This window comes from Elaeis guineensis, chromosome 10 (genome assembly GCF_000442705.2).
Source record: "Elaeis guineensis isolate ETL-2024a chromosome 10, EG11, whole genome shotgun sequence".
Classification (NCBI taxonomy): Eukaryota; Viridiplantae; Streptophyta; class Magnoliopsida; order Arecales; family Arecaceae; genus Elaeis; species Elaeis guineensis.
Genome location: NC_026002.2, coordinates 16,238,981 through 16,254,545, shown reverse-complemented (window position 1 = coordinate 16,254,545; position 15,565 = coordinate 16,238,981). Strand labels below are relative to the sequence as shown.

At 37.0% G+C, this 15,565-nt stretch overlaps 1 protein-coding gene across 1 annotated transcript; it reads right to left on the bottom strand.

Annotated features, from left to right (window-relative positions):
- Window positions 1-5,641: 5,641 nt before the first annotated feature.
- On the bottom strand, window positions 5,642-8,714 carry LOC105052980 (BTB/POZ and TAZ domain-containing protein 1). Its single transcript, XM_010933968.4, has 5 exons — window positions 8,495-8,714; window positions 8,136-8,269; window positions 7,164-7,479; window positions 6,010-6,323; window positions 5,642-5,906 (listed from the first exon to the last, which is right to left on the bottom strand). Exons 1-5 carry the CDS (start codon window positions 8,621-8,623, stop codon window positions 5,750-5,752), a joined length of 1,050 nt encoding a protein of 349 aa, XP_010932270.1. The 5' UTR covers window positions 8,624-8,714; the 3' UTR covers window positions 5,642-5,749.
- Between the last annotated feature and the right edge of the window lie 6,851 nt (window positions 8,715-15,565).

Below are 15,565 nucleotides of genomic sequence, written 5' to 3'. Positions count from 1 at the left end.
GACCGTCCGTGCCTCCTTCTACCCTCCCGCATCGCCCTTTGGCCCCTCGACGAACCCGCACCCTATGCCCTCCCAGCCGCCTCCATCGCTGCCCTCACCCACCCACGCCGTCCTCATCCACCCGTGCTACCGTACTCACTAACCCCATCGGAGGCCGTGTCGGTAGAAGAAGATGGCGAGGGTTAAGAAAGAGATGACCGACCGACTGTCTCCTCTTTCCACGTGCGGTCATCCCCTTGAGACTGTCGGATCTCAATAGACCAGCGGTTTCTCCTTGATTGCCGACAGCTGCTGTCAAGGAGACGATAACGGCCTGCCAATCCCCTGGTTTCTGATCGTCGTCAGTTGGATTTTGTAGAGTAGAGCACCGGTTTTGACCCCCCCTCTTTTTGCTGCCCATCGTGAGGAAGAAGACCATGGGATAGGTGGTGGCGATGGAAAAGATGACGGCGAGGGCCATGATAGCGGCGTAGGAGGCAGCCCTATTGCCGGAGGCACGGGCAAACGATGGTTGGCACCACGTGGGGAGGGGGGGAGGGAAGGCATGGATGAGCGATGGGTGGCACCGTGTGGGGGGGAAGAGAGGAGGGCAATTTCGTCAAAAAAAATTATTGCAAAATTATCAAAATAGTGGTAATCTGGATAGCCGCCTATCTCTTGATAATTTAGATTATCAAACGTAGTAATCTAATAAGATTTTTTTAAATTATCAATAATCTGGATAGATTGCCAGCTACCAAACACAATCTAAGGCTTTAAAAAAAACAACACTCATCGTGCTTGAAACAAGAGTTGAAGATGCTTGAAACTGATTTGAATTTAAAAAAAAAAAAATTCTATGTTCGTTTCCATTGAAGGAATGGTAATCTATCTGTCGGAGATAATTTAATAAATCAAATCCGTGTGAAGAGAAAAATAAATTGATCAATCTAATCCATGTAGTCAACAAAAACTTCAAATCTTGCTTTGCGTGTACCATACAGATGTATATATCAAGCAATACATCGAAATTCAAAACAATTGAGTGTGGAAATAGGGATTCTCTTGAACAAATGGCACGCAACTGACAAATATTTTGTTATACATATGACATCATCTAATAAAACTAATGGAGGTGTTAAAAAAACAAAAGAGCTTTAATATGCAAAACAGGTGCCTTGTCCTTAGAAGCATACCGCACATGGAAAGAAAACATAGCAGGTATTCGACATAGAAGATTCTGTAAGGAATCATTCAAAAAACTTTTCCAGATCCTTTTTTTTTTCACCGATCAAAAGTGGAAACCACAATCTTTATTTCATGAGGAGCTTAGGGCCAGTTTCTGTCCCCCAAATACTCCAAATTCGCTCCAGTAGGCATGAAAGCAATACACTACCAGCCATGACATGCATGCATGATCTCATAAACACTCCGCATTGTGCCAAACCCTCATCGATAACAGGACTGAGCATGAATCTCATGGCCTCTAATGAAAAAAAATTTTAGACCGTATATAAAATTAAATCTTGAGCCGTTCATTACAAGTTCGAAGAAGAAGAACCCCATTTACCAGAATGCTTTTAGAAGGATGAAACAATAGGAGTTCATTAGCCTCTAATAGATGCAGAGTTGGAAGCTTCAGGAATTCTCCTATATGATGGCCAATATAAGGAGGTACATCATACTGAGTTTGTATTAAAGGACAATCCTATCCAAAAATGTGAAAGAGAGAAAGAAGTGAAAGAAGAGGAATCGGAAAAAGAATTCAAAGGGTACCAAATATCTGAAAAGGAAGATGAGTAGTTAATCCCAGGAAGATGAGTAGTTAACCCCAGGAAGGAAGAAGCCGATCCCAAGGATAAAAGAGTTAACTCTAGTATGCTGAAGAAGACTAGCATATAGTAGAAGTTGGCCCCACGATAGATGGAGTCGACTCTTGAATAATTGGAGTTGACCCCAAGGCAAATCGAGCCGTTTTTGTCTTTATGGTATGCTTGTTTTATTTACTTTTCATACTTACCTTACATCATTTCAATTATTACATTGCTTACCATATTTGTATAATTAATCTATGAATCTATTTATTTTTATTTTCAGAGATTACAGGATGACTACTCTTAGAGGACGGAGCCGTGCTAGCTGGGGAGAGAGCCCCAGAGGATAGAGCTCTAGAAAAGAGAGCTCTTGTGCGGCTAATTTATACAGTTCTACGGTACCCACACCACAGGATAAAATCTAATACTGTAGAAATTCTCCATTAGGTTATTTGATATTTTATTATTTAATATAATATTTTTTATAATCTTTTGCTACTCTCAGGTTTGGATGATGTAGGGTTACCATTAACCCCACAGTCACATAGAGTAACGGCCAGCTCTGAGCCTCAGCACCATAGTAAAAGATCCATCTGGCTCATGGCACCTCTGACTCGACCAGAGGCTAGAGAACTAGTACACATTCAAAATCGCACGTAAGCACTAGATCTTCGAAGAATATGTTAAAATTTTTTTAACCATTTTAGAATCAATATTTATTATTCAAAATCAATTTTGTAGGATATTTAGGGAGCTTGGGGTGTCTCGTGTGGTTATCAGGATCGTCCGACGATTGATGCCGAGGTCAGTAAACAAGTTCTCCAGTTAGCCATCGAGAGCTCGTAACGCTACGTACGTAAGAGATGTTCCTAGAAAGTCAAAGATATTTAATTTTTAAATTTATGATATATTTGTGTTCTATTTATTGATACATGTCATCCTTTATTTGCAGTCATACTACCGATTCGAGACTCCTCAAGATGAGGGGGCCGACGATCGGACCTTCGAGGAGATCGCTACATGTCAGCTATCAGATGGGCTGTACCATCTTAGACAATCTGCGATTGAGTTCTCCAGTTTCGAATCACCATCAGACTGAAAATTTTTCATAGATCACTAGATCCAAAAGGACATATGTGAGGTCCTCTACGATCAGTGGAGCAATGAAGAGTACACCGATAGATGGCAGAGGGTCCGACAGAATCGAGCCACCTAGTAGGATCCGATCAAGCACATCGATGGCTCCATTGGCACACATGTCATAGCAGATAGATTGGTAAAAATTTTATAATTATATTAATATCATATTTAGTTGATCATATGTTTGTTTTTATTAACTTAATTTTATTATTTATTGTAGACACTGCAGCTGAATCGTGTACCATACCAGTTGCATTATGGGAGGCTACACACCAGTCTAGAAGAACCAGTGATTACTTAGATTTTAGGTCCAGACAGATTGTGATAACTTAAAATATTATTCATTAAATTTTTATATGTATTGATATGTATAATAGTACTAATAAATTTCTAAACTGTATAGATGGATTATGCGGAGTACGTCGTAGTGCGGCACAGTGAAGATCCATCCTCTCAGTCCCTCCTTGATGTTGAAGGATGGCTCAGGGCCACCAGAAGGATTAGTAGGAGCCGAATCATAGGATTCGGGCATAGCTTTGACCCTCCAGCAGCTCGCTAGTCTTCGACATCTTCCTCTCAAACCTCGACGATCCAAACATCAGGTGATGCACATGTTGAGGAGATTATGCAGAGATTTCTTTACCAGCGATCTTTGAGCTTTTGGAATGCCATCCGCGATATGGTTGTTGAGATTCTTTGAAACTCACATCTTCATGATCAGCTGAGTTTGTTGTCACAGCCATCACAGCAGATAAGTTAAGCAGTATTAATAAATTTCTTTGTTTGTTTTAAATTTTTATATTTAGAAACTTCACATAGTTAGGCTTAAGTCAAGGGAACGGGACCTAGAGGTCAAAAGTCAATCTATCCATGTGATGGATGGGATGGAGGTGTAGATACATCCGTATCATCGAATGAGATGTGTAGAAATAATTCGCTCGAAAATCGAAGGAGTATATTGAAATATAGCTCTCCATGCCAGTTTAGGTTTAAGGCGGGAGGGAGGGATACCCAAAGGATCAAAATTCAATCTAACCATCCGATGGATGGACCAATGGTGTCTACAACTCCGTATCATCAAATAGAATATGTAAGAATAATCCGTTCGAGAATTGAAATATATCAAAATAGATCCTTTCGTGCCAGTTTAGCCTTCTAACAAGAGAGAGAGAGTACCTAGGAAGTCAAAATTCAACCTAAGAGTACTGATTGGAGGTGTCTATAACTCCGTATCATCGAATGAAATGTGTAGAAATAATCCATTCGAGAATCATGTCGCATATATAAATATATCCCTCCGTAAAAGTTTAGGTTTGAGGGGCATCATTTACTTTAATTTTACAGTTTCAATTAATTTAGTTTTAAAGTTATTAACAATATTTTATTTTTCTTCATTACAGGATGCTGGAACATCCAGCTCTCATTCACCTGGTACTGTAGAGGACATACAAAAGCAGGAGGAGGAGGATCTTCGTTGATTTTTTTTAACTTTGATGTAATGTATTTGATATTTGAGTAGTGTTATTTATATAATTTACTTTTGATATAATATATAATATTAATTTTTTATTTATAATGGTGATAATTAATTGTTAGTTATTATAATATCCGTAAATATATGTTGCTTGTTAATTTAAGTATAACAAGTTTTAGTAAATATAGTTACTTGTTAATTAAATTATAACGGATTTTAATATATATAATTATTGAAAATTATTTTTTTTTAAATTATTATTAACGATGGTGGTTGCGACAGCAATTTCGTCGCTAAAAATATTAGCGATGGATTACTAGAGACGAAAAGCCATCGCTAATAATTTTTTAATTTAAATTTTTGAAAATATTATAAGTGATGGAATGCTGTCGCTAACCATTGTCGCTAGTACATGTTATTTACAACGACGGAGATGCCGTCGTTAATATATACTTTCAGCGTCATGCTTTTTGCCGATAGAGTTTTAGCGATGGCTTATGTCGCTAATACTATTAGCGACTGCGTTTAGCAATCGTTAATAGTCAGTTTTTTTGTAGTGTAAGATGTGGTTACTAACCACAATGAGAACATGATATATATTTGACCTATCATGGACTGGAGTATGGACGAATCTAGTCCAGTGCCAGAATGATAAAATTATCAAGATCGAACTGCGTTAACTAGTTAATGATAAGTAATCTCTCTAAATGACTGCGGCATAAAGTTACTAATTGGTGACATGTGATGTGTTGAACAGAATTATGATTATATTATTCAATTATTAAATTGATGATATATGAATCTTATTAGTTTTTTATTAATTATATATATTTATTAAAAAATATTTATATTCATATTGATGTGAGTGAGAAAGATTTTTATTAAACTATAAAGCTCACTGCCCTTCTTTCTTTAAAAAGAATTACAGTTGCAGGCACATAATTTCAACGAAGTTATTTTATAGCCCTTGCATGATTTTTAGGATATCATTTTAGGATTCATACGGCCGTACCAGGTGATCAACCTAAATAGTGGATTTAGGGCATGACATTATATTTTTTTCAATTAACCTAAAATTTCATTCTTGCAAGATTGTACAAAATTATAGTCTAAGTTGGAATGTTCCAACAAATGCAAAAATAGGCGACATCAAATAGAATACGGCAATGGCCTTTTGTAGGTCAAACCCCTGCCCATCTGAAGTAAAAACAAAAGGATAAATGGAGGCTCACAGTAAACAGAACATACCTTTTCATTCTTTCCTAACGGAAAAAAAAAACATAGGAGATAAAATTATAAGAAGAAAAGAAAAAGGACATACGGTAGAGATTAGTTACACTCTCTACAGTGACCATCCAAAAGATTCATGAAGCTGTTCCTCCCTTTTCCTCTTGGCCAAGGAGGACATAACTCTGGCCGCGGCCACCTTCTTGGCCAGAACCCTCCACTTCACATCCTCTTCTTTCCCTTCCATCTGCTGGGACTTAAGCTTGAATTGCCTGCAGCCAAGACAGAGAGAAAGAAACAAAGCATGCTACAAATCAATGGAAGAGTTAAAGATGGCAGCCAACAAAACACACGAGCGAGTAGTCGGTTGCTTACGTGCAGAGGGGGACTTTGCAAGGGTCAGGCTGGTCGCAGATGGAGGAGTGGAGGCGGAGGACCTGCCACATGCGCTTGCAGCGGGGGCAGCTGCGCCGGTGCCGGCGGAGGTCGCAGGCGGCGAAGTGGCGAATGAGATGCTGGAGGCCGCGGCAGGTGGCGAAGCGGGCACAGGGGGACCGGCGGGGCGCCTGGTCGAAGGGCCCCACATCGGTGCAGCCCTCCGTGAAGATGTGCTGCAGGCACTCCAGCGCCTCGCTCAGCTCCATGTATACCCCCTGCTCCTCCCTCTTCCTTCGCCGCCGTCTCTGCCTCTGCCAAGTTAATAACAAAAGCAAACACATATCAATCGGCTACTCCTAATCATGCACCAGCATCTGAATAATATATTATATATCATGCACCACAATCTAAAGTAATTCAAACGTGCCAATAAGGTCCAGGAAAAAATAGTTTGCATTCAGGACTACAAAATTTGAAGCAAGAGTGCGAATATTTGTATAAAATTGAACTTTTATAGGATTCATGAATTCAACCATCCATTTAAACATGGCTCTGCAATAATTAAACATCATCCAGCCCAAATCTTGTGGAAAGAAGGAAGAAAACATTTCTATGAATATTTCTTTTCTTCATATAGTTCCAAGATCAGGATGTGTGTTAAATTTGGACAGACTCTTAAAAAATATAAAATAGATTGGACAACAGATTCGATTCCTGTGGGATCTTTCCATTCAATTCTGTCCGTTGGTTTGGGGTCAAGTTGGCGGACAAATTGGGTCGGTTGGCGTCAAGTTGGATACTTTAAGTTGGTAAGGTCTAGGCTGGCGGCAACTAGCCAACCCCATTCCTAAAAGCGGTATCAGTCAGCATAGAGCAAAACAAGGAAAGGAAAAGCTCGTGACGGGCCAACATCAGCCAGTATGTGCGGCTGAACCGGCCCCTGCCCGGTGGCTGCAGACAAAAGAAGCCAGCGAATCACAAACGTGGCCGTAAGTGCCCCAAATGGACATGTACCCATTTCCCACCCAACACTCCCCTGATCCCATCCAACGGACGTGAGGCCTCCATTTCCCACCTAAGGCCAGGCCAGCTCACGCTCATCTAGCACAAGACTACAAGAGTTAAGAGCAGTTAATGGAGTAAATAATTACCAGGTCGGCGTCTTGGAGGAATTGGAGGATTTCGAGCTCGAGCCAGGGGTCGTGGGCCTGGAGGAATCGCCAGGCCTCGGTCTGCTCCACGGCGGCGAAGTCCTTGGCCAGAAGCTTCATGCAGCGCAGATAGAGCCCGGGCGCGTCGCATTCACGGGCCAGCTGGAGCACGTCCACCACCCCCTCCGCCGTGAGCCGCCGCGCTAGCCCCGCCTCGCACGCGCGCTTCAGCCACCCCACCTGGAACACGTGCGACAGCACCAGGAGATGAAGCCCGTATTTCTCCATCTCCCCCGACTCCGCCCCCAAATCGCACCTGCCATCAATCGATCCCATCCGTCCATTACACCGACCCCGTTACACGTTTTTCCCAAACCATTATTGTAATTATTATAATGGGACCAAAAGAATAAATGAACGGTGGAGGACCACGGGGTTCCATTTCGTCGGCTCCATGTACCCATCCACGACTTAAAAAATCTCAAAAGCAACAAAGATGGCACGAGAAGCTCGCCGCCGAGGGGAGGGAGATTGGGGCCAAGCGCGTGGCAAGCGGACGGCCCGCTGGTGTATACCAAGTCCAAGTGGCACCAAACCGGTGCTTCCCGGAACCGGACCCACACCACATAGCTCGTATGCACGACACGTGTCCTTCCGCTAGCTGTAACGTGATCATTTAACGGAGCTGAAAAAGACACGTGTCCTGCACCCCAGATAGGCAGTAAGAAAATCCTGATGATACCTCCCTTGCACCAGATCCCTGAATCACAAAATATCGGAAGCCCATATTCTTGGGCGATGGCCGCCTCCATCCCAAAGAACACGGCGGCGGTTGGGAAGCAAAGCTTCGCGAGCTCTGAATGATACTAATTCGTCGGAAAGCAAAGAATCTTGCAGTTTTTATAATATATTCAAGAAATTTCTGTTCTGTTTGGTATTCCTTCTGGAAAAAGGGAAGGGAATCGAGCAAACCTGGCGGAGTAGAGGAATCGGAGGAAGGCGAGAACGGCATCGCAGGGAACTCCAAGAATGGGGATCGATTTAGACGAACTCCCTCGCCGCTGTGGCCGATCCAGCATGCTCTCCAACACTGGCGACACCGATGCCTTACGAGTTTCGATCCACCACCAAATCCCATAAAACAACAAAGATTTCGATCAGTAAAAGAGACTATGGCTCAACAACAACGAAATGGATGCAGATCCGGCGACGGATATCGCCCTCTCATCTTAGATCTCAAGATTAACGGGGAAAAAGAAAAAAGGGGGGGGGGGGGGGGGGCGCGCAGAGATCGATGAAAAGATAGATAAATAGATCGAGGAGGCATGTACCAGAACGGCGGAGTGGGCGGGAATGCTCCGGCCGCCGGAGGTGATGATCTGGACGTCGGCGGCGGGGATATCCTCGCTCCCTGCCTCCAGCCACCGCCGGAACCCACTCGAATCCGTCGAAACCCTCATTTCTTCTTCGCTTACCTTCTTATCCTCTCTTCTTCTCTAAAATCTGGCCCAGTATTTTAGCGGAACGCGGCCGCCCTCCTCTGCCCCTCTACAAATATATATAGTGGTGGAGACAGGGGAAACGACAAGAGCCAGATAAAAGTTAATAAAAAAATAAATAATTTTTAAGGTATTTAAAACAATTAAATATGATTTCATTGATGACGTGACGATGGAGGGGCGCGGGAGACATCATTGTATGGCCCAGGTGCAGTGGATCGTCCAAATCCCCAACCATATATACGGTAAATAACTGGAACCTCTTCTTAAATAATTTAAATACAAATGATAACGTGGCGAGTGATTATTGGACCGATCCATCGAATCTGGTCCATCTAATAATTAGATGGACACGTTGGGTGAGGAGGTTAACCGGCTCTTGGGAGAGCGAAGCGCCAAACGGCCAGCCAAATGGGGACATGATGGCGTGGCACGACCCCGTCTCATCCTCATCCACGAAAGCTCACCTCCCATGCAACTTGTTGGATATAGTAAGCATCCTACGTGGCAAGTTGCATGGGAGCTGAGATGTTGTGGATGAGGATGGGCGGGGTCTCGACACGATATCCTACGTGGCAACTAATACAATCTACGTTGTTATGATACGGAGATGCACACGTGCACTTTCGTTTGGGATTGCTTCATTTAGAGTCTGGATTTCTATGTTTTTTTTTTTTTTCTTCCAAAGTTTAAACTTGAAATTTTTATGAGTTGTTTGGTAATTGAATAGATAAAAGATGGACAAATGGGATCAAGTGAGATTAATGGGGGAAAAAATATGAATGATATTGTTATCTTTTTATCATCTATTATAGTTAGATATTTGGGAGTGTTTTGTTCACAATCAAAATAGAAATTGAAATGAATTGGAATCGAAATTGAAATGATCAAATTTTTCAAAGCGTTTGTCTCATTCTCAAAATTAGAATCAAAGTCACAATAAAAATTTAAATTCATAAAAAGAGTAAGAATTAAATTTTAAATAGATTGGATTATTTTCAGTTGGTTCCAGAATCAAAATTGAAATGAAATTTCTTCCAACCAAACAGTTGGAATAAAAGCCATCCATTCCTACTCTGATTCCAAATCCCAACATCCCTATCAATTAAACACCCCTCTACATTATTTTTTATGGCAAACTATTTCTTGCTCGCAAAACCAGTCTTCCAGCATGTTGTTTCCCATGTCATAATTAGAGATGACAAAAAGGCTAGATTAGATTAGAATGTTCAAACTTAGTCACCTTCAAGCAAAGAATTTTTCATTTAAGAATCTTCATACTTAAGTCTTTTTGCTAATCATTTTACATTGTTTAGTGTATCTTTATTGATGCAAGTAAATGAAGTGAATGGTAGAAATTAAGGAATGTCATTAGTCAAATTTATCAGCATTTAGAAAAAGGGTTGTATTTCCTAATGCATATATGATTGGATGTTTTAAAACCTATAAATAATTGCAAGATATCGAGGGATACAAAAAATTTTAATGCATGGTGAAAGTTACTGAAGATCTTTTTTATTTATTGGATGCCCTGACAAGACCGTTTTGAAGACCTTGCATTGTATCATATACACAAGTGGTTGTGATTCGCTTATACCAAATATCTCCCAAATCATGGTACTCCAATCAACTGGCATTGTGGTAGATATTGACAGCAACTGCGAAATTATTTATACCTTAGCAATCTACATCTGTGCTACACTCCATGAGTGTCATGTCACATATTTTTCGTCTCATTGTTGTGTCATTGTAAGTCCTGTCTCCCATCCTTTCTATCTATTTCCCCACATCATGCCCTTGTTATGGTGGTGCAAGATGCCATCTCCCATGCATTCTTTGGCATTAATTGTATTATTTGATCAGTATGGTTCTAAATATATGGATAGGCATTTAACAAGTTTTGGTTTTGACTCCATATACAACCTCTATGTGAGCTGTCTTGTTGCCGAAAAATTATACTCTACACTACATACACTGTTGCTGTGCATCACGTCCATCTCCTCTTTTTTATTTTTATGGATCTCATTCATCGTGCGCTCCGTAATTTGTCCATAAAAATGAGGAATATTGGTTGGCAAGCTGTATAACTACATTGATGCATATAGTATAAAGTACAATTTACCCTTATTACTACGTCCATGGGATCTTTCCGTACCTTTCATCAGAAACAGCAGTACTTCACACCATTGTCTGAGTTTATTTGAATACATCATGGAGGAGGGTCATCTATATGTATTCAAAAAATTTTGCACTCTTTGGTTAGAATAAGCAAGGAATCCTAGGAAGCACTAATCATTGCTATGTATCTCTTGTGCAAGTCCAATTAAATATGTTTTAAAAAATATATTGGCTAGGATTTCTTTCAAAGAAAAATAAAGGAAGGTTTATCTGATACAAATTTATATCTAGGTTCAAATATTTGAAGATGTGCTAAGGCTCAAATCCGAAACCTTAGCTTCTTAGGAGGGTGTGATAACATATTAACATTAGCATTCCCCATTTTCACAAGTAGAGGCATCTCCATGCTACCTTTCTAGTTCAAATTGAACCTATGATTCTCTAGCAAAACAGTAATCGCATTTGCTTACACCATTGATGAATTATGTTTGTTTTTAAAACTCAAAGAGCATTCTCGTATGGCTGGACTCTAAGGACCTAGTTTAGAAACGGGACACGTTGGATAAGACGTTTAAGTTGTCTCAACCTTGGGATAAAAGACAAACATATCTTTGCTTCATTTTTTTTTTCTCAAGCTAGGGAATTTTGGAGGGTGGAAATACACCGAAAATTCTCTAATTGAGAGAATATACGTTGTTAATTATCCAAAAACAAAAATGTGTTGTTTTTAATTAGAAAGCCTTAGGTTATACTTCAACTTTAATTTAATTTTTTCCATTATTTTCCCAAAAAAATAATCATAAATCTCCATTATTATATATTAGTGTTTTTTGAAGACATAAATTTTTGTTGCGAGAGTTTTGCTACTACATCTATTTCCATGTATTCGAAGAATAATAAAGAAAGAAGTAAAAATCAATTAATTTTTTATTCGCTCTATAAGAAAGAAGAAATGGAAACATGAATATCCATTTTATATGTGTCTCTATATGATCTATATCTAAATACAATATTTTTGGCTAATATCTTACACCTTTTCAAATGGAAAAAAAGGGTGAACTGGAAATTTTTTTCTAAAATAAATAACAAAAAAAAAAAAGATGCACCGAACAAAAGTTGAACACAGACTGTACATTAATGTGCAAAAGAAATGTTGAATGAAAAAGTTTTGATATGTGGGATGGAGGAAAAAAAAAACAAGAAATTCCAAAGAGGACCATCCATAGGAAAGTAAAAGACCTAGACTTTTCTATCTTAAGGTATATAAAAAGTTGCTGGATTTTTTTTTTTCCCCGGAATTCACTTGCGTGTCTATGTGTGAGACTCTCTAGAGGAGTACTCACAAAAGAAAATATAATTATAAATCAAGAAGCAATAGCTTAATACGAATCATCCAAAGAATACCCGCACCATATCTCCCTGCCCCGAGTCCAACCATCCCCACCGTGGTCTCCACCTTTTGGTCTTCTTTGTTTTTGGAATCTGTCTGGAAAAATCCTGCAGCACATTTGTTTTCATGACGCGGCACCAGCCATTGAATGCGAACCACAGCATGAATTTTCGGTAGCGTGGACCTAATCAGAAGTAGCCAATGATTTCATAAGTCAAAGAAGAAAGGTGAAAAAAATAAAAAATAAAAATAATGGGGCAACGTGCTCCACATGTTACTTCTTATTTGACAAAATATTTGGAGCCCCTTCGTTTGAGAATAAAAAAATCTATCTAAAAATCTATATTTTTATGATTAAATATTTTTTAAATAATATTTCAATAAAAAATATTTTTTTAAATATTGAAAAATGATTCGAAAATCCGTTATCTATGTTCTTTTGTATTATTAGTTTTTTTTGAATAAATTACTAAAATTTATCTTTATTTTTCATAAAATTATTTATTATATAAATATTATTATATATAATAATATAATAAAATATATTATATTATAATATAATAAGATATATTATATAATAAAATAAATTATATTATAATATAATATATAAGATTAATATATATTAAAATAATATATTATTATATTATATTATATTATAATAATATAAGATATTAGTATTATATTAATAATAAAATAAGATATTATACTATAATATTATATTATTATAATATTATATTATTATAATAATATATTATATTAAAATAATAAATATTATTATGCGATAATTATATTATATTATATATAAGATAGTATTTTATATTATTATAGGGTTAAGGATATATTTGAAATGTAATAAAAATATTATTTTTTTTATTGATGAAAAAATAATTTATCTATCTTCTAAGTGGGTAAGATTTTTCTTCTATTTCATGGGTTAATGTTGTCTATGAAAAGATAATTTATTTATCCAAAAAAATATAAAAATATGGATAAGTCGATCAATAGAAAAATTGATCAACTGTTTATCTATCAAAAAATATATCCTTATTAAATGAAAAGAGTACAGTTGATCCCAATGATGATGCATGCAATGAATCAGATCGACTGCTGAGTTAGTGGACTAATTCAATTTTGAGTTAGTTGATTTTTATTGCGCGTGCGTGTGTGTGTGTATATATATATATATATATATACACACACACATGCATTCACCGTTCTTTTCTTTTTCATCGGTCATTGTGCATATTGCTTCGCGGTTGGATTGATTCATCAGCTAAGCAATGGATCTGATCCGATTAATAACCGCTTCTGATGGTATAAGTGTTGGATGGTGCAGAAACCTGTATCACGGAGATCATTTCAATCCTCTACTTTCTTGCATCCATAGTTGATAATAACAATGACAAAGTTTATGATCCATAGGTCTATTTAAAAGGACTTGTTTAGGTGTGGGGTTGCTGTGGTTTGCTCGAACGAAACTTGTCTGAAATATTTTAAAAACTGCCCTTGTGCTCGTGCTAATTTTTTATCCACAAACTGGTTTCTTTATTTAAGTCATTTGACCTATTAATATGATGTTGAAAACGTAAATTAAAAACAAATGGAGAAAACAAGAAGGAAGTTGGAAACTAATAGTTAATAATGGAGCTTATGCACATTAAGAAATGGTCATGTCAGCATAGAACAAATGTTTGAATAAATACTTAACTTGTGGCCTTCAATATCCTCTTTTGAAAGAAACCATCTAGAGCGGATGCAACAGAAGCTAGTTATTAACAGTTCAACCTTGAAGCAAAATCCAATGACCCAGCTTGAATCTAAGATACTTGAAGATATTTCGTTGGCACAGGTTTTCATGTGAACCTTGGGTTTTGTTTTCAATCCACAGATCACTAGAAGAAATAAACTTGGAACGTATAGGGCTCGTTTGGTCTATGAAAGTTAGAGATAGAAAGAGATAATTTTTGAAAATTGAAGAGAAGGTCTTTTGTTTAGTTGGAGTTTTAAGAGAAGAGCGAATGAAAAAAAAAAAATCGATGAGAAGATGCTTTTCATATTTTATGAGAAGTAAAAATTCAGGAGATAGATTTTGAAACTTTCCATGAGATGAGAATTGATGGTGCTTTTTTCTTTTCAAATATATCCTTTTCAGATTGACAACTAAAATTTTACACAATATCAATGAATAGTTAGAATGAAATACTGAATAGTGATATATGCCAAGATCTCTATATCAATATTATTCTAATATTTATATAAATATAATATAAGTTTATATTAATATTAATATTATAATATTTATTCTATTATAATATTATTTTAATATTTATACTAATATAATATTTTTATTAATATTAATATAGTATTTATATTGACATATTAATATTTATATTAATATGATATTGTATTTAATATTATATTTATATTAATAAATCTATTATATTAAAATCATATTAATATATATTAATATTATATTAATATAATAAATTATTATAATTTAATATTATATTATAATATATTGATATCATATTTATATTAATATAAATATAATATTATTATTTTTGAAAAATTTAGTAGTAAATATGTATGGCCCTATATCTATTAAAGGTATAATAAGTATTCCATATAGTTTTTTTAAAAAAATAGATGCTCAATCAAATATAAATCATTATATAATAAATTATTTTTTTTATTAATTAAATATATCAAAATTTTATTTTTAAAAAATAATTATTTTAAAAAAAATTCGCAAACGAAATGAGTCCATGGACTTGGACCAGGTAAGATCCCCTCGGTGACCTTTACTTATTCGGACAACATTTTTTAAAAATATCTTGAGCACTATGAAGGTTAGCTGCCATGGAGATTAATCCACAACAACTTAACTTGAATATAATTATAGTCAAGGTCTTGATCAAAATTGCAAGAAAGGCAATGTCTACAACAAAGTCACTGGTTCATTCTACTTCAGAAAGGACCGAAAATTCTAAGCTTCCATATGTAAGTTAGGGGGTCTTGTGGCATATGTGATACAGAATTCCATGGTTAGGACCAAGTGAGGTCCCTCTGGTTGGTGAAAGAAGTGTTTTGAACTGTTGCTCAAGGGAAAGGGGCTAAAGTAAATGTTCTTCATAAGCTATGCATGCAAGTGAGAGTGTTCAAGGACTATAGATCATTTCTTCCACCAATCTTATGTTTTCTCATTCCTCTCCGAGATTGATGCATTTTAGTTTTTGGGATAAACTTATCAGGTGCCTTTGAGCAAAATATTTATATTTGGGCTGAGGGGATGTGTTCAATAGAAACAAGTCTTTCTACAAAGAGAAGATAGTACAACTCCATAATTACCCAGTTATTTGGGTTTATGCAAGAACCGTATACAGCCTAAAATGGTG